Genomic DNA, 20,888 nt, shown 5'->3' with positions numbered 1-20,888 from the left:
CAACAGACTTGATTAGGGACACAGAGAGCGAATTGTACGAAACATGGGGAGAGTCTTTTAGATACGACATCGAAGTAGTCATCACTTTCAATGACGCAGTTATGCATTGAGTCCAATAAATTGACGATTGGGACTAACAAGGTGATCTTCTGAGTATCGACGAAGTTCTGTTTATCGTTCAAGAATAAGCCTTGGAGTAATTCGATCGCCAAATAGATTGTTTCTAAAACGACTTCTGAGTTATTATCACTCTCAGACTTCTTTGCTCTGACGACATTTGACTCTGGCAGTTGCATTGTAGCTAATGAGATAGGAAGTTCCGCAAGGATTTTGACCAAATTAGTTAAGAAGAAGGTGTAGTAAGGCACAAAGAGGGACTTCAGTGTCTTCGAGTACTCAACGATGACTTTGGCATACAAATACATCGCATTGACCTTCTTCTGCTTGACCTTTTCGCCAAAGTTGTCGCTCAACTTCATGAAGAAAGGCTTGAAAGTGTCGTCACTGAGTTTCATAACTAACGCGGAGAACATGTTGACCAATTCCGTCACACAGTGTTTCATATTGAGTGGACTTTCAAGAGTCGGGACTAAGTCCAAGACTTCAAACAAGAAGTTGTAGAGCAAAGTTCTCACATTAGAGATGTTAGTTTCTTTCTGACTCAGTCCAGAGGAGATCAACGTGAAGATGGCCGACAACGATGTGTCATTTTGTAATAGTTTCTCTTTATAGTTTGTCGAAACCATTTGAACTATTAATCTAAATTCCAAGGAAGATGACATCACGTGCATTAACTCCACTATAGATGGAAGAACCATTGCGTTTGTAGTATATAAAGGATTCAAAATCTTACTTACAAACTGCGAGACGTACGGCGCAATGACGTTTTTGTAGGATTTAGTGAACATCATGACACAAGAGATGACTGAATTGATAAGACTGTTGACACTATCCTCATCCCCTGTTTCTGGTAATAAGTCGAAGAACATCGGGACCAATTCGGGGAGTTGTGGGAGTAACGTTTCTTTCAATTCACTGGCGTAGATCGACAGACATAATAATGCGCTCGCTACTATCTTTACATTTCGAAGGGGATTCGTCAGTCTGACACAATTGAGGACATAAGGGAGTAAATCACTGAAGATCTCAACATGAGCGGCTCCATAGAATCGTAACAAGATTTCGAGTAATAAGACCCCAGTCTGGACTGTCCCTATTTCAGCTTCTTTATCTTCACTTGACGCATTCAAAGTATTGACGTTTTCTAAGATCTTAATAACGACGTGAATTAACCCATTGTCTTGACTTAAGAAACTGCCTTCATACTTTAACATGTCCTCCGGAGAGAGATCAGTCAACTTCTGATTTAAAATCATTAAAGCCGTCCGTTTGACCCATATCCCACTCTGTTTAATTAAGAAGATGACGGCGCGGATCAGTGTAGTGATACTAAACAAGTCGGCGATGTTGTCGACCATATCTCGTAACAAGTTCGACGTGTTTTGATTTGTTTCGTCGTTATCAAACAAATTCAGTCCTTCAACGACTTGTTTGAAGAGAGTAGTGTAACTCTGTTGGATACTTAAGTCTTCATTGCACTTCATACACTTCAACACAAATTCCTTCTTCGTGATTTGCTTGTTGACTAATTCTAGACATAACTTCCCATCATCTTCCGGCTTCACAATGCGGTGGATGTACCCACTTAACACACTCTCTGCAGTCTTTTTTATTAAGAGTGTCCCGCACTCTATCAACTTCGATAAGATGTCGATGACTTGCCCATTCGACATCTCTTCCATAATACTCATAACAAATGGTATCACACTCTCTCCTTCATTCTCTAAAAGAAGAATAATAACACCAGCAATGTGCTCAATATCAATTTTAGTCTCTTTGAATAAGTGAACGAAGATTTCGAGTCGTCGGTGATACGCTAACTGTGTGAAGTTGTCAACTATCATCATTAACAACTCTACTACAGCACTCCCAGGTAATCCAGTCGTCGTTTTAATAGTCAAGATGACTTGTGGAATCAACTTCTGAACTACTATACCTACTATCTCATCTTTCGAAATGGCACGGACAAACCGATCGGAGTGCTCAACAAAGGTATTTGGGAAGACGGCGATCAATTGGGATATTAAAGTGATCCCATTGTTGTATATATTTGGCGTGTTACCAAACTCCCCAATGACTTCATAGATGACATCTACTACTTTCATCACATCTATACCATCAGCTAATTCTTCTAATGCTTCATTCTTGGCAGCATCTTTCTTACTCTTCACAACTATTACGCGACGCTTCCCTGTAGCACTCGGCGTACGTGAAACACCAACCATGTTTCTGTAAATGAGATACTTCCCACAAAGTGTGATTAAAGCAGTCAACCCAACCATTTCAACACTCGTCATATACTCGTAGTGATTCTCTTGCTTCATTTTCATCGTCTTTTGAAGCAAAACAACAACATTTTTGACTAAAGATATCATCTCCTGCACTTCCACGTCATTCGCGAAGTCTACCACCTTATTCGGGTTTTTCGTGCGTAAGAAGGACTCGATGATGAATGTCAACTTCTGCATGGAATTCTTCACATTATTGGAGATCTGGACCTTTTCAGTGATTTCCTTATCTTGAGGAGTCTTCTCTTCTTCCATTTTGTGTTTGTCTTCGTTCTCAATCATTAAGAGGACATCCCCGACTGTTTTGTTAATGAACTTGAATGGGATCTTAGTGATCAATTCATTGAATTGTTGGATGATAGTCGTTCTCTTCTCTTTAGAGTGTTGACTTAATACATAAAATAAGTCGTCTTTCTGTTGATCAGTGAAGACGTCGAACACTTTGTCTTCCATCAACGAGACAACAAAGACCAAATTGTCTTCATTACACATTTCAAAGACATCTCGCAGCTTCAAGTACTTCACATTGTCATTCAAGAAAGTGCTTTGGTACATCTCACTGAAGATGTTCTCAATAACATTTTGAAGGACTTTTTGTTCGAAGCCGGTCTCATAGATCTCGTCGGGGGTTTTAATCATCGCGATGATCTCTTCGATGACCGACGAGTTGCGCATCCCAAACGTTTCGATCATTTTCAATTTCAATTCAGAATCAATTTTGTCGTCTTTTTTGAGCAATTCAATAGCACCCGCAACAAATGTGTCGATTTCTTGTGAAGTCATTTTCTTAAAGAACAAGTCGAAGAATGTTGGTAAGAACTCATTTGACGCGGTGAACTCCGCTCTGCATTCGATGACATAGTTAATCATTGCCAGACTTATCTTAACCTTCACATCTGTAATTTTCAGTGACTGCGTGACTTCCATAATTGCTTCAAGTTGTTTAAAGACAAAAGTTCTCTTTTGCAATTCCGGGTGTAACAGACCCACCATAATGAATAAGGAGTAAACACTAACTACAGTAGATACTTCCACTGGAGTCAATGAAGAATAGTGTTCGTGTATATATGGCGCAAAATGAGGTGTCGATATCAACAAATGTAAGACATCATTCGGCTTTATCTTTGTAGTGTTATAAACAGTTTGAACTGATTCATAGGGGAAGACTAATAACAAGTCCAAACACGATTCAAGGTCTTCTGATGCAAGTTGGACGACATATGTCATTAAAGCTTCTGGAAGTAAATTTGGCAATTCCAATTCACTGAGTAAAACTTGTGAGAGAAGGGTACTCTCTTGTAATACAAACTTCTCTTTCGATAAGTCTTTTTTATCATTGAAAACAGGACAAATCAGTGTTAATAAGTCGATCATCATATTCTTAATTGTCTCATCTTTTGTTTGTAAGTACTTTATGTTCAATACAGACATCATGAAGAGGCCACTTTTCACACTCATCTGGGTGTCACTTAATCGCGACACATCTAAGTTGGCACTCATCTCTTTAACAATATCAAAGTACAGTGCATCGACATCGGAGAACTTAATAGACCCTTGAGATAACACTTTCTGGACTCTTCCCATCAACTCTTCTTTATTCTTTTTCAATACAAAGACGCCTTTGGTCATATACTTCTGGTACAACAGAATTATCACTAAAGCATTGTACATAGTATCTTTGGTGGGTAAGAATAACTCACATAATGTGCCATTCTCTTCATTTTCAAACGAAGAAATGTACTTCATTAAAACTTCAAGTACTTCTATAGGGAGTTTCCCGGAGAACGTCAATAAGTGGTTGAGTATGGTAGTCTGTGGTAACACCTTTTTAAGTCTTTCAAAGTGGGTGTCTGCAAAGACGGAGATGTAGAACCCATGCTTCTGTGGAGTATCAAACAACGAGCAAATCAATTCTTTCATCTCAGTCAATTCATCTGAAGTATTCTGTAATATACTCAACATTCGAATAATAGCGGCATTCGTCACTACACCGCTCTGCTCTATAGAAGCAATAGTCCCAATATACCTCCCATTCTCATACAACGGCACATTGACTGAGGCTGGCAAAATCGATTTCAGTTCATTCGCAATTTTGACGTTATTGATGTCAGCATTTTGGAAGTACGCGTTAACTACTTCGCCAAAGTCCTTTGTTTGGTTGATGTCCAAAAATGTGATAATTGGTCTTGATTCAATATCTAGAATGATGGGAGATGCTTGTTTGGCCTTATTGCAGATATACGAGAAGATCAGTCTAATGTGCTCCTTAGTGAGTTTCAATATTTTGACTAAGGGGAAGACCACTTCATGTAACGTCTTGTTATTCCCACCAACTATCAACGTCTTAATGAGACACTCGAAGAAGTCTGAGACGTCGCAGCTGTTCTTCGACAAGTTAATAAGTGTCGACACGACGACTCCTGTTGATGCGGCAATGAATTTGAATATTGGCAACGGGAAGGAGTCCAATTTCTGTTGGTACTTTGCGGCGATGCAGAGGACTGCGATGAATTGAGAGGGTGACGAGAGTGAGATCTTCTTCTCCAATATTGTGAGCAACGAGATGTATTTATTCATTGGGAGTGTGTGGACGGAGAGGATTTGACCAATAACAGTGAGTGCAATGATCATCAATTTTGGCGCATTTGATTTGATGTATTTTAAGACGACGGTTAATATCGAAGACATGACGCTCTCTGTGACAATTTGTTGTTGAGAAATTTGTACGAGGAGTGTAGTGATGAAAGCGGTGTATTTAGTATTGTTATAGAGTATAGTGTGGTCATAGAAGTAAGTTGCTAGGGTATTAATATACATAGGGTTTTGCGTCAGATTTGCGACTAACGTTCGTTTGTTAATTTTGTCGAGTTTCACGAGGTTAGCAAAGATCGTTGGTTTACATAAATGGAAGAGCTTCATGAAGAGTGCGTTTTGGTAATAGGGAAGGACGGACAGAATTAAGTCGTCTGCGTCTAAGATATGGATTGAATAGACACGGATCATATATTCAATGATGTGCCCGTAATTGACGTTTAAAAAGTGTCGAGAAGTGTATGGTAAGAATTCTCTAATCTTCTTCGATAATTCGATGTTCTTTGCGTCAGTCAAAAGATCTCGATTTGTCTCTTGTGACTCGACGGAGAATAAAGACATCTTCCACTCTTCATACATCTCATGCGTTTTAAAGAGTTTGTCGAAGGCGTCTGATGCGTTGTGTTGCAGTGTATATCGATCAATTATAGCTGCTTGATTCTTTTCGTATATCAGTGACACAATTAACGACGGTGACACTGTTGGAACAAAAGTGTTCAGTTGTTGAGCAATTGTAATCATTGAATCTACTTCTTTAGTTGTTTAATACACCTTTTATATGATGTCTTCCTCTTAGGGTTTTTTTCCTCTTTTATTTTACACAAAAGATTCTTTAATTGCCATTTAAATTCTCTAAGATTTCATCAGTAGCTCTTGTCTATTCTATTTTTGATTCAGTGCACTTTTTCTAATAAAATTATAATAAAATACTATAACTTACTAGTATAAAAATACATCAAATGTCATACTACAGAGAGGGTTAACCACTTCATTTGAAGCAATTGCCACTCAGAAAAATCGAATAAAGGAAAAACATTTTACTTCACAACACGACATAGAAACTGTTATTAAGACGCACAAGAAACCCTAAATAACAAACCCATAGTGCAAACCAGACGGAGAAGTGATGTCAGAAACACTCCAATATTATGTGAAACTTGCTTCATTGGACCCGAAGGTGCGTATAGCTGCGGTCCAATCGATATTAACGATCCTTAAAAAGTCCGAACAAGGGATGACTGGGGGAGAACATAGTGAAGTAATGATCTATTCGATTGATCGGGTTGTTCGTTCATTAGCGTCTTCACAAGACTGTGCACGGAATGGCAACTTGCTCTGTTTAATAACGATTTTAAAAGCATTTCCAACGGTGGACGAGGCTTCGATCATTAACATCGCGACGCGCAATTTCACGTTGACGGGCACCAACAAACAAACCTTCCGAGACGTCTTATTTGCGCGGCTTTCTGTTTGTCTTGCGTTAATTAAAACGGGGCGGGTGACGACTTCTGCGACGTTAAGTTACATCGTTAAAGCCTTTTATGTCATTTCTAATAAGAAAGCGTATATGAATGACATCACAATCGAGTCCTTTGCGTTACTCTATGAGATGTTACCTCAGACTTTACACGAGACTTTAGTAAGTCTTTTGAATGAACGAATGGCCACATTAAGTGAAAAGGCCTTTTTGCCATTGGACACCTTTGTTTTGTGTTACAGTGCGATTTACGACTGGAATGTAACACTGCCACAAGTGTTACATGGGGCACTCTTTAATGAGAAGGCATATATCTTAAGAAACACTTTTCTATTAACTTCACAGTACACCGCTCAGAGAGTCTCAAAATTGTACTGCGCACTCTTAAATGCAGCTACGAAGACGGGTAACTTACTCATCTTCTCTAATAACATCATGGGCCCTCTTGGGGATAACATCACTTCAATGTTCCAAATTATGAGCACCGTCACTACTTTAGTCGACACGTTAACACCAGAACAAATTCCTTTTGTCTTCTCATTGCACTTCATTGGAAGCGCCGCGAAGTTCTTAGTCGAGCGCAATGGCCAATTAAAGAAAGTAGCTGCTCTGTTATTTAAGACTGTGTCACAGAATAAGACTCATAGTACCGAATATGCCTTTTCCTTTGTGAGAAAGGGGGGATTCATCCATATCGATCAAGTCAGTGGCATTAAGATCTTAGCGCCTTTAATCAGACAGTTAAGTGCAGAAGACTTGAATAAAGTCGTTGATTTCATATTTGAGAAATTTGATCAATTCAATAAGAAGCAATGGGATCTTGAGATCTTGAGTACTGTAGCAACAGCAGTGAATTGTTCGAGTGAATTAAAGGCGACCATCTTATCGATCTTAGTCGCTTTAGATCGTGGACTTGAGCATCCGAAATTGAAGAGTGTGTATCAAGTGGATGAAGCGCTTCAAAGATTGTTAGAGGTGTCGTTGTACTGTACGAAGAAGACGGACGATCACATGAGTGTTCTTGTGGACAATTTCCGCTTGTTACATTCTGTTCATCAAGAACAAGACGCTGCTCTTATACCACCTGGATTTGATGAAACTGTAGCGTTGTGTGGGGAGAAGAAGGAGTATCAGATCTTATTGTATTACTTATGCTTAGTAGCGTACCAAGGGGAAGACGCTTTAAATGTGTTAGAAGATGCGATGAAGGCGTGCAGTGTATTAGTGAAGACGAGTGATGACAAAGAAGCCAAAGAAGTGTTAATAGATGTTTTAATAGGGATGTTAGGACAACCAATTTCACAACCAAGAAGTATAGTGACGATGATATGGGATAAGATGGCTAAAGGGGTTGGATCTTCTATTAATTGTGTTTTTGAAGCTATGGCTACAGCGGAAGAAGACATTCAAATTGAAGAGGAAGAGCCTAATGAAGATAAAGAAGGCGATGCGGTGAAGATGGAAGTGGAGAAATTGGGAGAAGCAGTTACTGAGACGACGGCTGAAGGAAATGATGTTGAAATGGATCCAATGCAATTGCTGGAAGACGACGACCCCATTCAAAAAATGATTTTGGAAAAACAAGAGAAGAAAAAAGAAGACAAAAAGGCCAAACAGAATTTTGAAAATCAACAGAACGTCTTCCAATCGCGACTGATTGCGTTACTTGAGACGTACTGTAAAACTAATTACGACCTTCCTGAATTCTTGGAGTTCATCCCGAACTTACTCAACGCAATTGCACTCTTCTCGTTGAAGAGCAGATATGAACAGATCTTCGAAAGACTGATGGGGCTTTGTGTGACGATCTCTCAAAAGGCGTCCACTATTAAAGAAGTCAAATACGACGAATTAAAAGTTTCCTTTGAAAAGATCAAGTCGAATATCCACAAGAGAAAGACCGAATTGGCGGCTACAAAGTTATTGCATTACTACGCAAAGTACACAAGACGTGTTCCTGAAATCACTAAGGACGTCAGTGAGTTCTTAACATCAGAGCTTTTACGATTACTTCACAAGAAGAGGGGTGTCAATTATAAAGTGATTGAAAGTATTATCCGTGGCACAGAGAGTCTCCAGAGCCCCGAGTTGATGTGTGAAATCCTCGACAATTGCGAGACGGCACTTTTAAGAACTAAAGTCGACTCTCTTGACTTGGCTTGCTTCATCTCAAGGAAGATTACAAGTGATGAGGGTATTCCACGCATCATTGAATGTCTTAAGAAGCACTTATTAGAGAAGGTGAAAGCAGTCTTTGAGAACCCGAGTGGCAAAGAGATGTTAAAGATGTTATTCCTCCTTAAGGGGATGTTACTGAATATCAAAGACACTGCAACCCTTGGCGATGAACTCCGCCAAACTGTTTTGAAAGAAATCGAAACGAATTATGAGGAGTTAGGGAACAAGACAGTCCTCAAAAACGCATTCCTCGAGATCAAGAACTTACTCACAAGCAACAGCCTTCGTTCCAAAGAGAAAGTGATTCAAGACAATAAAGAAAACAAGCGCCTCAGAAACAAGAAGAAGAGAGAAAGGAAAGAAGCAAAATTAATAAGACGGGAACAAAAAGAGAAGAGGAGACAAGAGAAAATGGCAAACCTTCATAAAATGGACGAGAAAGAAAATGAAGAGAACAGTGAAAGTGACTCGGAAGACAGTCACAGTGATGCCGACAAAAGTGGAAGTGAGAGCGAATTGGATTAATTTCCAAAGTGATTGATTACTTTATTGTTAGGGTTTTTCTTCTTTTGGATTTGATTTGAATGAGTTCAAGTCAAACACAACTTGAAGACCAAGAACCACTCAAATCATTGTGTTATTATTCATCGTCGCGGGTATGACGCGTTGGCTTCTTCCCAACAGTACGAACGACACTCGAGATGTTGTTAATCACTTTAGTGTTGAACAGCACATTTGCATTGTCAAACATCCCCGACTTCAGTGAAACAACTATAAACTGTGACGTTTTGAAGTGTTTCTTGAGCATCGCACCAAAGTTCTGTGTATTCGAGACATCCAGCGCAGCATCAACTTCATCGAGAATATAAAGCGGTGACGGTTTATACACCAATATTGCTAAGATGAGGGAAAGCGCTAATAACGACTTCTGCCCACCAGATAATTCCATTAACGACTCTTTCCATAACTCGCCAAGACGAACTTGTGGTTCTATTCCTTTGTATATGGAGTTGCCGTCAGTTGGGACAAGGCGAGCTGATGCTCCCGGATGTAACGTCCCAAAGATTTCGCCAACTTTCTCATTAACAAAGTTGAATGCCGTTTGAATAGCTTCTTGCATCTTATCGTCAAGATCTTTAATCACTTTCACAATTTTGTCTTTGTCGGTCTCAATGATGTGTTTACGCGAAATAAGTTCTTTGAATTCCTTTTCGACTTTGTCTTGATGAAACACAATTTGTTTGTTGACACCTTTTTCAATCTCAAACTCTTCTTTCCTCATCTGTTCAAGTTGTTGCTTCGCATCAGAAATCTCTTTTGCAGTGATCCGTGAGATGTCAAAGTTCGTACTCTCCCTTTTAATCCACGCATTCTTCTTTTCTATGCGTTCGATCTCTTCACTCATCCGTTCGACATCTCCTTCCTTCTCACTCACATCCTTCTCAAGTCGTTTATTCGCCATTTCCAACTCGTTGATCTCGCGATTGATCTTTTTCTTCTTTTCACTCTTCTCATTCACCTTCCGCGTTGTCTGAAGATTTCGCTCTTTAATGGTCCCAATCAGTTTCCGCACATCTTCAGCCTCCCGCAGTTTATCATTCTTCTGACTTTCAATTTGCGCGATTCCTTTCTCAACTTCCCTCTCACTGTTCGTCTGGTTTTCTACTTCTTTACTCCACTCCTCAACTTTCATCTTCTCAATCTCTAACTTCTTCATCTTCTCTTCTGCTTTTTGTTTCTCTTGCATCTTCGCGTTCAACACACTCTCTTCCGTCTTGATCTTCTTTATTATCTCCTTCTTCACCGTCTCTTTCTCGCCATTTTCAAGCCGCTTACGCTCTTTGAAAACTTCGTCTCTCCGTTTTATCAACTCGCGCATTTCATTCTCCTTTTCACTGATTTTTCTCTCGACTATTTCACGCTCTTTAATCGCCTGCTCTCGTTCTTCCTTCTGCGCCTCGACACGCTCCCTCTCTTTCTCAGCAGCCTTCCTTCTCGCAATGACAATCTGCAGTTGCTCCTCCTCTCTCTCGCGTTCATCCAACTTGTCGGTAATTCCTCGCAACTGGTCGACGTCTCTTCTGACGATCTCAATTTGTTTTAATACATCTCGTTGTTTAGAAACCTCACTAATAAATCCAGACGCCTTCGGCTTGCACCCACCAGTCAACACACCAGAAGGATCATACAAATCGCCAAGTATAGTAACTGTTTTCATCATCACTTGTGGATGGAAACACACTTTCCTCGCAGTCTCCTCGTCTTCTGCGATCAGAACATTGCCAAAAACGTACTTCGCAACCATTTCAAGTCCTTCTGGATACCCAACAACGTCCATCGCATAATAAATTTTATCTCCTCCAATCTCCTTTGCCTTTCTAATCTGATTTGGATTTGCTACTTGTGGAGAGATCTTATTCAATGGCACAAATGTCATGCGCTTCTTTAACCCTCCGCGCTGCATCACCAACGTCGCTGTCGCATCGCTATCACACACAACGTGGAACAACTTTGCACCCGCTGCGATCTCCAACGCACTCGCATACTTCATGTCATTTGGAACAACCAAATTCAATACAAATCCGTTGACAAGTCTTCTGTTAAAGTTTTGTGTGGGGTCCCGATATCGAAATTCAAAGTTGTGTCCTCTCACCAAATCGTCGTATTTGTGTTGCAAGTCTCGTAATTCCGCAGACTTTTCTGATAAATTCACTCCACTCAACCCCGCAGAAACACTCGGGTTTTCCTTCTGGAACTGAGCGACTCTTTCACGAAGGACATTCTCTTCTTTGATAATTTCATCAACAGTCCTCTGCATCTCTTCTACATTCACTTCAAGTGGAATTGCTCGTTGTTTCTGTCGGATCAAGTCTTCCATTTGAATTCTTGATTCGCGAAGTTCCGTGTTAATTTGTTCCGCAACATCATCTCTCAAATTCTCTCCATTGATCTTCTCCAGTCGTGTTTTCAGCTCTTGCAACCGCTTTTCGGACCATTCCACTTCTCTCAATATCCGTTCGTCATCATCTCCAGTCTCATTTTGAACGCGTTTGATCTCGCTTTTCAGTTTCTCCTTTTTGTTTCTGATCGTTTTCAAATGGGTGTTCTCACCCGCAATTCGCGTTTTCAATATTTCAATCTCCTCCTCGACTTTATTCAATCGACTCTCCTCACCATCGTAACTCTCAAGTTTGTCTTCGACGAAATCCTCCGCCATTTCACTCACTTTTTGCTTCAGTTTTTCAAGTTTTTCAATCGTCTGTTGTTGAGTTGTTTTCAGTGTCATCAACGCCTTTTGTGACGATCTTAAAGTATTTTGATTCTTCAAATAAGAGAATATCTTCAAGTTATTTTCGATAGCGTCTGCCTGTGCTTTCTTTGTTCTTAAATTTGTGAGTGATTCGGCGTCTCTTTTTAATTTCTCTTTCGCTGGTGTGATCTCATTTTTCAAGACGCTTTCTATCTCCGCAAGCTTTGCGTCTTTTTTGTCAAGTACTTTAACGGCTTCTAACCGTTTGGTTTGATACATTTTAGTACCTGTGACTTCTTCTATCATTGCTAATATCTCTTTTGGCTTCATATCGACGACTTCCATCACTTTGCCTTGCATGATGAGAAAGTGTGGGTTGTTCACGTTCAGGCCAATTGCTCGAAAGAACGTAAGGATGTGAGACTGCGGTAACATCTGACCGTTTAACATGTATTTGTTCTTCCCCGCAACTGTAATTTGTCGTGAAACGTTGACCGTGTCAAACGACTCGTACCCCGTCGGAGAAACACTTTTGTCGGAGTTGTTGAAGACTAAAGTCACGGTCGCCTTCGTCACTCCACACTGCCCCGACTTATATATCAACTCTTGAATCGTCGTCACACGGACAAGCGAAAGGTTTTGAATACCAAGAACAAAACATATCGAGTCGAGGATATTCGACTTGCCAGAGCCATTCAGGCCCGTAATCGCATTGAACTGGGGGTCAAAACGGCCTATAGTCGTACGACGCGCATATGACTTAAAGCCATCTACTATCACCTCCTCAATATACATCACTTTGCTCTTAACAGTTTTCTCTTTCTGCCATCACTGAAAAAGAGAAAACATTCAAATCTGAATACCATTTTAGTCTATTTCTGGTTATGAATTTATAATGAACGTTTTGGTTTTTGCATTTTTATTATTTTAAATAACAATAATGATTAAAAGATGGAACTAAAGACAAATCAATTTATATGAAAATAAAATATAGATAAAAATTAATAATAAATAACTATAGAATAGTATTTTTGAGTTTTGTCTGTAAGGTAATTATAAAAGACTGGAGTCAATTAAAGTCTGTATATTTATTTAACTATTTATATATATTATTAATATTAAAAGAAATGGTTTAATTTGATTCAGAAAATATTTAAATCTATACCTAAAGACAAGATTCATACCCAAAGTACTTGGATACTCAACGTCCACTCTGTATATCATCAATACAACAATTACTCTATGGTCTCTACATACTATTTATATAACACAAACAACACTTAGTTTATAACGAAAAAATGTAAATGACTCAAGCCTCAAAGTAAAGAGTAGACACCCAAAACAGGAGAACCCTTGAGGGTTATAAAAGAGTCTCATGAACGAAAAAAGCAAACAAAAGAACAATGGCATTGCGAGCGGATTACGAGAATAGCGCGGACATAGGAGTCTTCACAAAACTGACGAACAAATATTGTATGACTGCCCCTGGTGGATCATCTTCGTACAAAACGATCGAACAGGAGCTTTCCTCCAAAATTCCATGTTTTGAAGGAACGATAGGTGGTCTTCGTATCATCGGGCGATTGGCTGTTGGTAATAGAAAAGGTCTTCTTCTCCCACACACGTGCAACGATCAAGAGATGCTTCATATAAGAAATTGCCTTCCTGATGATATCGTCGTTCAACGTGTCGAGGAGAGGATGTCTGCTCTCGGCAATTGTGTTGTGTGCAATGACTACGTTGCACTTGTTCATCCAGAAATCGACAAAGAGACCGAAGAGATCATTGCTGATGTCTTAGGCGTCGAAGTCTTCAGACACACTATTGGTGGAAACCCACTTGTTGGTACTTATGCTGTTGTCACTAATAAGGGAGCAATGCTTGCGCCATCCGCAACGGCACAGGAACAAGAAGAGCTCGGAACTATTTTGCAGGTCCCACTTGTGTCTGGAACAGTGAACAGAGGGTCTGACATGTTAGGGTCTGGAATGGTTGTGAACGATTGGGCTGGTTTCGTTGGCGTGTCAACAACAGCAACAGAGTTGTCAGTGATTGAAGGGATTTACAAACTCAGAAACGAAGCAGACGTTCAGTTTGCTTCTGTTATGCAGATGATGCAATAATTGATTTGTGCTTTGTGTCGTTTTTTGTACGCTTATAACTCGTTTCGTTCGGCACTTGTCAATCACATTGACTCATTTGTTTTATATTATTTAACCATTCAAAACCATTTGGAAACTATAAATGTATTACTACAAATTTATTTCAATTGGTTATTTTAAATCATATTTAAACTATATGAATAGTAAATCTTCCTATTTATAACTAATTTATTTAGTTAATAATAAAATCATTTTTCTTCATTGTATCCTTGGAAACAAACAGACAGATTGAATCTCCAGATTAATAAATGATTAATTGAAAAGTTGAGTTTAAGTAATTATAGTTCTGAATTAATAAATAATTAAAAATGAATTAAAATATGAAAAAAATGTCGGAATGAACGATAGATTACAGCAGAAAAAAACACACAAATACTCAGGCCACCTTGGCCTCGTTAAGGACTTCTTCGTCCCAGTCGATGTAATAATCCTTCGGGTGATAGTACCTCATAACGATACTTTGGTACTCCTCGCTGAAATAGTTAATCATCTTCTTTGACAACGGACAGACCTGTTCCAAGTTAATCCATTTGATTTGTTCGCCCGTGACCCTGTACCTGAGTTTGCCTTGTGCAATAGCCCACGCCACAGAGCTCAGTCGATATTTCTCGATGTCCTTTCGCACGCTTTCATTGATCGATCTGAAGAACCCTTCGAACGCCGGATTTAAGAAATGAAAATGTGACGACGAATAATACATAAACGCATTATGCCAATGCTCTGGGGTGTTCATAATCCCGTCGCGCCCCTTTTGCTTGACAAACTCCATTAACATCTCATCAATCTCATGCCCTATCCCAAGACCAGGATGAATTTGTCCAGGTAAGACCAATGCGCCTTTCTGTGGCCGAATGCGGTAGTCTTGGAGTCGTAACCAGTCTATGACGGTGAGATCTAACTCGGTTTTACCCAACTTCTTTTTCATAAACTCAGTCCCCTCATCCATCGATGGTTGAAGGTATCCCGCCGCAATGATTTTTTTCGAATTAAAAACATTGAATTTGCCATTCACGTGGAGGAAAAGTTGACAGAGTAAATTCTTCGAATCTTTTTGTTCATTAAAAACATACATCTCGGTGTTACTTTGTGATTATTTGAATTATAACGGATAAAACCAATTCCGAAAAAGTTTTTGAAATTGTGAAAAATCATGTTGCCAAAAATCAGATTGCGATTGACGGAAAGAAAACACATTTAGGGCTTGTAATTATGTAGAAGAAGGAGAAACAAACCTTGTGGACATAATAATCACTTGTGTCGAAGTCAAAAATGACTTTGTCAAGACTCTTACTTGTGAGGATTTGCTGAATCGTGTACCCTGCATTGTGGCCCTTCTTGACTTTGTACTTCAGTATCTGGTTCACGAGCTCGTTGTGATCCATGTAGTTTAGAAATTTGTTAAGGTTTTTCGGGACGTTGTTGATGTCAAGAATGTCCTCGTCATCAAAAATCATGATGGTGCTGTCGATGGCGTCCGCTTGAAGCATTGAACCAAATATCAAATTCGATATCTTTTGGCAAATAAACGAGAAAATCCATTGCACCAACGCCCAAAATCCGTGACTTTCCTTTGTTGCCTGTTGTGCTTCAACTCCCATTATATTTTTCGAGTTCTTTTTTCTTCTTATAATTATTGAGGTAATTTTGGTATATAAATGTGTTATATTACGGGCTTTTTGGATATATTCTTTTTATATTTTTGATTGGCATTTACAACTTGAGGTTTTATTTTGCTCTCAAATACTCTACAAACAAAGGAAATTCACCAAATCAAGACAAATAATATTATTTGCTTTTGAATTACTTATACTTAAACAATACCGTTTTATTATTATTAGTATATATTGTTATACGATTATTTTGGTTTTCAAATATCAATTTTTATTATAAATAATAGTTAATTTTTGATTGTTTTATAATTAATTTATTTATTATGATTTTAATTTTTATTTGTTTTCATTGGAAATAGTATTAATTTATTTTTTTAGTTGAAAACAAAATTATTGAGATAATAATATTACTTTTATTATTATTATTTGTTTTAAAATAATAATAATAATAATTTTATCTAATAAATTTAATTATACAATATAATACTTTTACAAAGAAATTTTATTTAAAAACCATTTCAATTGTTTTTGGACATTGATAAATAACAAAAAAAGATTGCAAATGTTGGAATGAAAATATATTTGAAAGGAAAAAAAGGGAAAAATAATCAATCAAAACTCAGTGTTCGACGTACAGCTTCAATTTGCAGACGAAGAAACCGTCCATATTCTGTACGTGTGGCAAGAAACGTCTGGCCAACTTAATCGATGGGTTGAAATGATATTGTTTCCACCCAACCATTCCAGGTTCACCAACACCCTCTTGTAAATCGATAGGGACGACCTTCACATTTCTCTTTCTAAGTGCGTAGTCAACAACAGCCTCGTTCTCTTGGACAGAAACGGAACATGTCGAGTAGACAACATATCCACCAGTTGCACTCTTTGGATTGACTGAGTCGATAGCGTGGAGAAGCAACTCCTTCTGCATCTTAGAATAAGTTCTAAGATCTGCCTCAGACTTGCTCAACTTGACAGAAGAGTCTTTGGATATAATACCAAGACCGGTACACGGTGCATCGACCAACACTCTGTCAAAGCCACCCATCACCTTTGGGAACTCGTGTCCATCGTATGAAGTGACGATGGTGTTTGTAATCCCAAGACGTTGAACATTACCAACAACAGCCTTAAGTCTGTCTTTGCTCACGTCGTTCGCGACAAGTGTACCAGTGTTTTTCATTAAAGCCGCAATGTGCGTCGACTTACCTCCTGGTGCAGAGCACATATCCAAAATTCTCTCATTGGGTTGTGGGGCCAATGCAATCACTGCAGCCCAAGACGATGAAGATTGAAGGATGTACATACCAGACAAATACTCAACAGTTGCACCAATCGGGATTTGTGACTCATATACGACCAACCCTGATTTACACCATTCGATCATATCAACGTTCACCCCCTTTGCTATCAACTTCTGGGCCAAATCTCTTCTCTTTGATTTTAATGTATTCACTCTAATGGTGGTTGGTCTTGGAGTCTCATTGGCTTCCATGAAGTCGACTGCGGCTTTTGGACCAAACAGATCGACGACGAAATTTGCCAAGAATTCGTTGCACGAGTAGTAAGTCTGAATGTCTTGAATTAACAAATTCACATACTCTTGACGACTTCTTCCTTCTTCGCGCTTATTCTTGAAGTCGTTCAATACAGCAACAACCTCTCTAATTCGAGTCCCGATCGTTGCCATATCACCAAATTCTCGACTCTTTACAACTTCTTGTCCTGAAGGCAGTACATATCGCTGCTCCTCTGCGACGTTTGTTAACAACTCCTCTTCTGCTTCTTTTTTCACTTGGGCTTCCTCTTTAATTGTTTGTTTTGCAGCCTTCTCAAACTCATTTTCGGAGAACTCGTCGTTGATCTCTTCAGATTCAGAAGGGAATAACTCTTTCTTATCGTTCTCATCATCATCTTCACTCTCCTGTTTTTGTTCCTCATTTTCATTCTCACTCTCCTGATTGTCTTGATCCTCAGACATCGATGGGTTCTCTTCTTTTTCTCGTTCCTCTTTTTGTCTAGCTATCTCTTGTTCGATTTCGTGAATCTCTTGTTTGTCAGTATGGTCCCCGGAGTTTTCAGAAGAGCTTGTAGATGATGGGTTTGACAAAACGGGTTCGTCAACAATTTCTTCTTCGACAGCTTTTACTCTTTTATTCTTGTTTACTGATGCTCTTCTTTTCATATCTGCTGTTATTTGTTCTGTCAAACCCTACTTTTTTTCATTTGGTGTTATACCAATTTTTTTAATTTGTAAATCGAAAAAATGTTATTAGAATTTATATTTTTTTATTTTTTAATTCTTTTGTTTAATTCAAATCAATTAGTTTATTTAGTTATATTTTTAATATATTATTAATTCAATAAGTATTAATAATATATATTATATTTTATAGTTTATTAATTATTTCAAGAAGTTTAATCAGTAAATTATTAATCAAAAATTAAATATAATAGTTAAATATTAATTAAAGAAACGAGAAAAAACTTCAATATAAGAATATAGTTTTATAAAACTAAAAACATAATAATTAAGAAAACAACAGAAAAACTACTTTTTATTCGAAAAATTAAATGAATAATTAGTAAAATTAACCAATAAAAACTAAAAGAAAAACAACTAGAAAGAATAGTAAAAAGAATTAAAATAGACGGGAGGTCAGAGAAACGGAAAACCTACGAACTTTAATTTGGACAGCAATGCCAAAGCACGTCAAGCCAGCACGACAGCAAGTGATTAACACCCCAGTCGCACATGAGATGAGCAAGAAAGTGACCATCAACGGAAAGACTGTGACGGTCACATCGAATGCTGCTGTTGGAGGGAAAGGGAACATGAGAATGAAGCCAAAGGTCCAACACAAGGGTGCTGCCGTAGATGCGAAGAAGATGGAGGCGACGATGAAAACGCTCAAGGCACAGCAAGTCCAAGCCATCGACGAATGTGAGATGATCCAGAAGCATGAAGGCAACTATACTATAACCAACTGGAAGAGCCCAAAAATCTCAACTATTGCTGAGGGAGGTGTCTTCTTCGTCTCCGGTAAAAACGCCGTCAAAAATATGACCGAAGAGGAATTCAACAAGGCCGCTCAAGAACAGATCGAAGAAATCACAAAACAATTCAAGGCCCCCGAAAAGACCGAAGAAAAGGTCGCTGAGGCCCAAGAGGAAAAGAAGGAAGAAACAGAAGTTAAAAAGGACGAACCAAAGGCCGAGGACAAAAAGGTCGACGTCGAAAAGACAGATTAAGTCGTAGCGCTTTTTTATTTCGTTTGACCGTCTTTGTATTCCAATAAACTTAATCTCCTTTTTTGAGAGATGAGTAGTTAAGATTAAGATTTGATGCGTTGAATTTTTATCTTTGAAATATTAAAACGTTTTATCGGTAAAATTTTGATAATTAAAAATTTAAACTACTCATTGTGCTTAAAATTATTTTTTTTTTCATTTCCGATATATTAATGTACTAAAAATTGTTATTTATTTATTATTTATTATAGTTGTGTTTTTTTGGCAATAAACAATTATAATATATAATATAAATTAATAACATTTTTATTATACTATTAGATTATATTTTTAATTTAGATTAGAAGCTATTTTGTACATTGAAGACTACACAATGTAAAATGTGCCTTTGGGTTTTACACTTCATTAGACAGACACATTTCATTCAATTTAAAGAATTATTTAATCATTTTAATCAATACAAAAAGGAAAAATCTGTGTGTTGAGTATTTTTCACTGATTAGTGTTTGGTAGTTGTGAAATGGATGTGCAAGTTGTCAAAAAGAAGAGTGTTTTATGTGTCAATTATAATTATTATATAAAAAATGCGGGAATTGTTCTTTACATTGTAGAAAATGTGGCTTTGCAAAGGAGTGTGAATCTTGTGAAAAAAAAATGTGAATGGGTATTACAAATTTAAAAATTTATTGCACACAAAAAACAAATTATAAAATTGGTAACTTAAAATATTTCTTAAGATTTCCCAAAAGCATTTCAACAATACACAAAATAACAAGAACAATTTCTGTGCACATCCAAGTTAAACTTTGTCTATAAAAATTATCAACTATAATACTACACAAAGACAAAATGAGTCCAATCAATACAACACAAAACCCTTTATTTGTAGCAATAACAGAATTTATGTATTTAACTATATTTGAAACACTTTTTAATTTAATTAAGAAATACACCCCTTCATACATTTTATAAATGTTATTGTCTTCATATAGAAACACCCATAATTGCAATAAAATGACATCTAATAGCAATTCAAACATCCACAAACTTATCGAATTTACTTGTTCCATACAAAACAAATAATAACACTTTCCAATGAGTATACTTATCCATATCATAACAAATATAAAATTAACAACATCTAAATCACTAACTCTATGATAGTTGGTTGCTTCAATAATAGAACCAATGTAATAAATGAACACTATAACACAAACGATTATATATGTGTAAAATTTCATACTTTCAAAACTTTCGATTTTACTATTTTGAATAAAATCAAAAATTGCCAGAAACTGTTTTGCAATTAAAAACAACAAAACAACTAAAAAGGGAGACACAAGAAAATTTCCTCGAAATTCAGTTGAAGTTTCAACGTGTAAAAAATCAATTGGAACGTTCAAACCAGTCTCTCTAGTTATGTTCTTAACATTAAGAAGTTCCTTCCAATTCTTAATAATATTTATCCCATAAGAAGAAGTGATTTCTTCAACACTTGTTGGAAGGGTAACTGTTGAAGTATTTAAATACACTTTTCTGAGTTCACTAAACATCGAGTAATCTGTGCCATAACTTATTCTTAGTGTTGATGGAAGGTACATCTGATTGTACCACGTTTTAAATTTGTCGTTGTTATATCTTTCATTAACGATTTGATAATTTGAAGTAATTAAATATATATTCTGTTCAATTGAAAGTAACAAATAAATGTTATTTGGAATAGTTTTACTTGTTATATAATCATTTGGATAAAAATCGAAATTCACTGTAAATACCACTTTTATCGTTTTTGGAATTTTTGTGTAAATGTGTTCCCATATCATAGATTTGTAATATTTTTCAATATCAATTTTTATTAACGTTAGACTTGGAAATGCGTCAAACGGAAAGTTAATATGTTCTAATACAGAGCTTGTTATAGAAACAGTAGTCACATGTGGATATACTATAATATCATTT

At 37.5% G+C, this 20,888-nt stretch overlaps 7 protein-coding genes across 7 annotated transcripts; 3 read left to right on the top strand and 4 right to left on the bottom strand.

Moving 5' to 3' along the window:
- Positions 1–2: 2 nt before the first annotated feature.
- Positions 3–5,741, bottom strand: EIN_399510 (bap28, putative; the record flags this gene model as incomplete). Its single annotated transcript, XM_004258644.1, has 1 exon — positions 3–5,741. A coding segment is annotated over one exon (5,739 nt), but the record flags the coding sequence as incomplete, so codon positions are not given.
- Positions 5,742–6,126: 385 nt separating this feature from the next.
- EIN_399500 (hypothetical protein) lies at positions 6,127–9,180 on the top strand (the record flags this gene model as incomplete). Its single annotated transcript, XM_004258643.1, has 1 exon — positions 6,127–9,180. One exon carries the CDS (start codon positions 6,127–6,129, stop codon positions 9,178–9,180), a length of 3,054 nt encoding a protein of 1,017 aa, XP_004258691.1.
- A 115-nt stretch (positions 9,181–9,295) lies between these two features.
- Positions 9,296–12,700, bottom strand: EIN_399490 (nucleoporin nup211, putative; the record flags this gene model as incomplete). The annotated part of the gene is made up of 1 exon (XM_004258642.1): positions 9,296–12,700. One exon carries the CDS (start codon positions 12,698–12,700, stop codon positions 9,296–9,298), a length of 3,405 nt encoding a protein of 1,134 aa, XP_004258690.1.
- A 608-nt stretch (positions 12,701–13,308) lies between these two features.
- EIN_399480 (translation initiation factor, putative) lies at positions 13,309–14,028 on the top strand (the record flags this gene model as incomplete). Its single annotated transcript, XM_004258641.1, has 1 exon — positions 13,309–14,028. One exon carries the CDS (start codon positions 13,309–13,311, stop codon positions 14,026–14,028), a length of 720 nt encoding a protein of 239 aa, XP_004258689.1.
- Positions 14,029–14,443: 415 nt separating this feature from the next.
- On the bottom strand, positions 14,444–15,665 carry EIN_399470 (hypothetical protein; the record flags this gene model as incomplete). The annotated part of the gene is made up of 2 exons (XM_004258640.1): positions 14,444–15,139; positions 15,300–15,665. 2 exons carry the CDS (start codon positions 15,663–15,665, stop codon positions 14,444–14,446), a joined length of 1,062 nt encoding a protein of 353 aa, XP_004258688.1.
- Positions 15,666–16,296: 631 nt separating this feature from the next.
- On the bottom strand, positions 16,297–17,862 carry EIN_399460 (hypothetical protein; the record flags this gene model as incomplete). Its single annotated transcript, XM_004258639.1, has 1 exon — positions 16,297–17,862. One exon carries the CDS (start codon positions 17,860–17,862, stop codon positions 16,297–16,299), a length of 1,566 nt encoding a protein of 521 aa, XP_004258687.1.
- Positions 17,863–18,377: 515 nt separating this feature from the next.
- EIN_399450 (hypothetical protein) lies at positions 18,378–18,929 on the top strand (the record flags this gene model as incomplete). The annotated part of the gene is made up of 1 exon (XM_004258638.1): positions 18,378–18,929. The coding sequence occupies one exon, from the start codon at positions 18,378–18,380 to the stop codon at positions 18,927–18,929; it is 552 nt and encodes a 183-aa protein (XP_004258686.1).
- Between the last annotated feature and the right edge of the window lie 1,959 nt (positions 18,930–20,888).

The sequence above is a fragment of the Entamoeba invadens genome, assembly GCF_000330505.1.
Source record: "Entamoeba invadens IP1 unplaced genomic scaffold scaff_1105074724775, whole genome shotgun sequence".
Classification (NCBI taxonomy): Eukaryota; Evosea; order Mastigamoebida; family Endamoebidae; genus Entamoeba; species Entamoeba invadens.
Note: the sequence above shows the minus strand (reverse complement) of the source record. Positions and strands in the feature narration are given on the sequence as shown.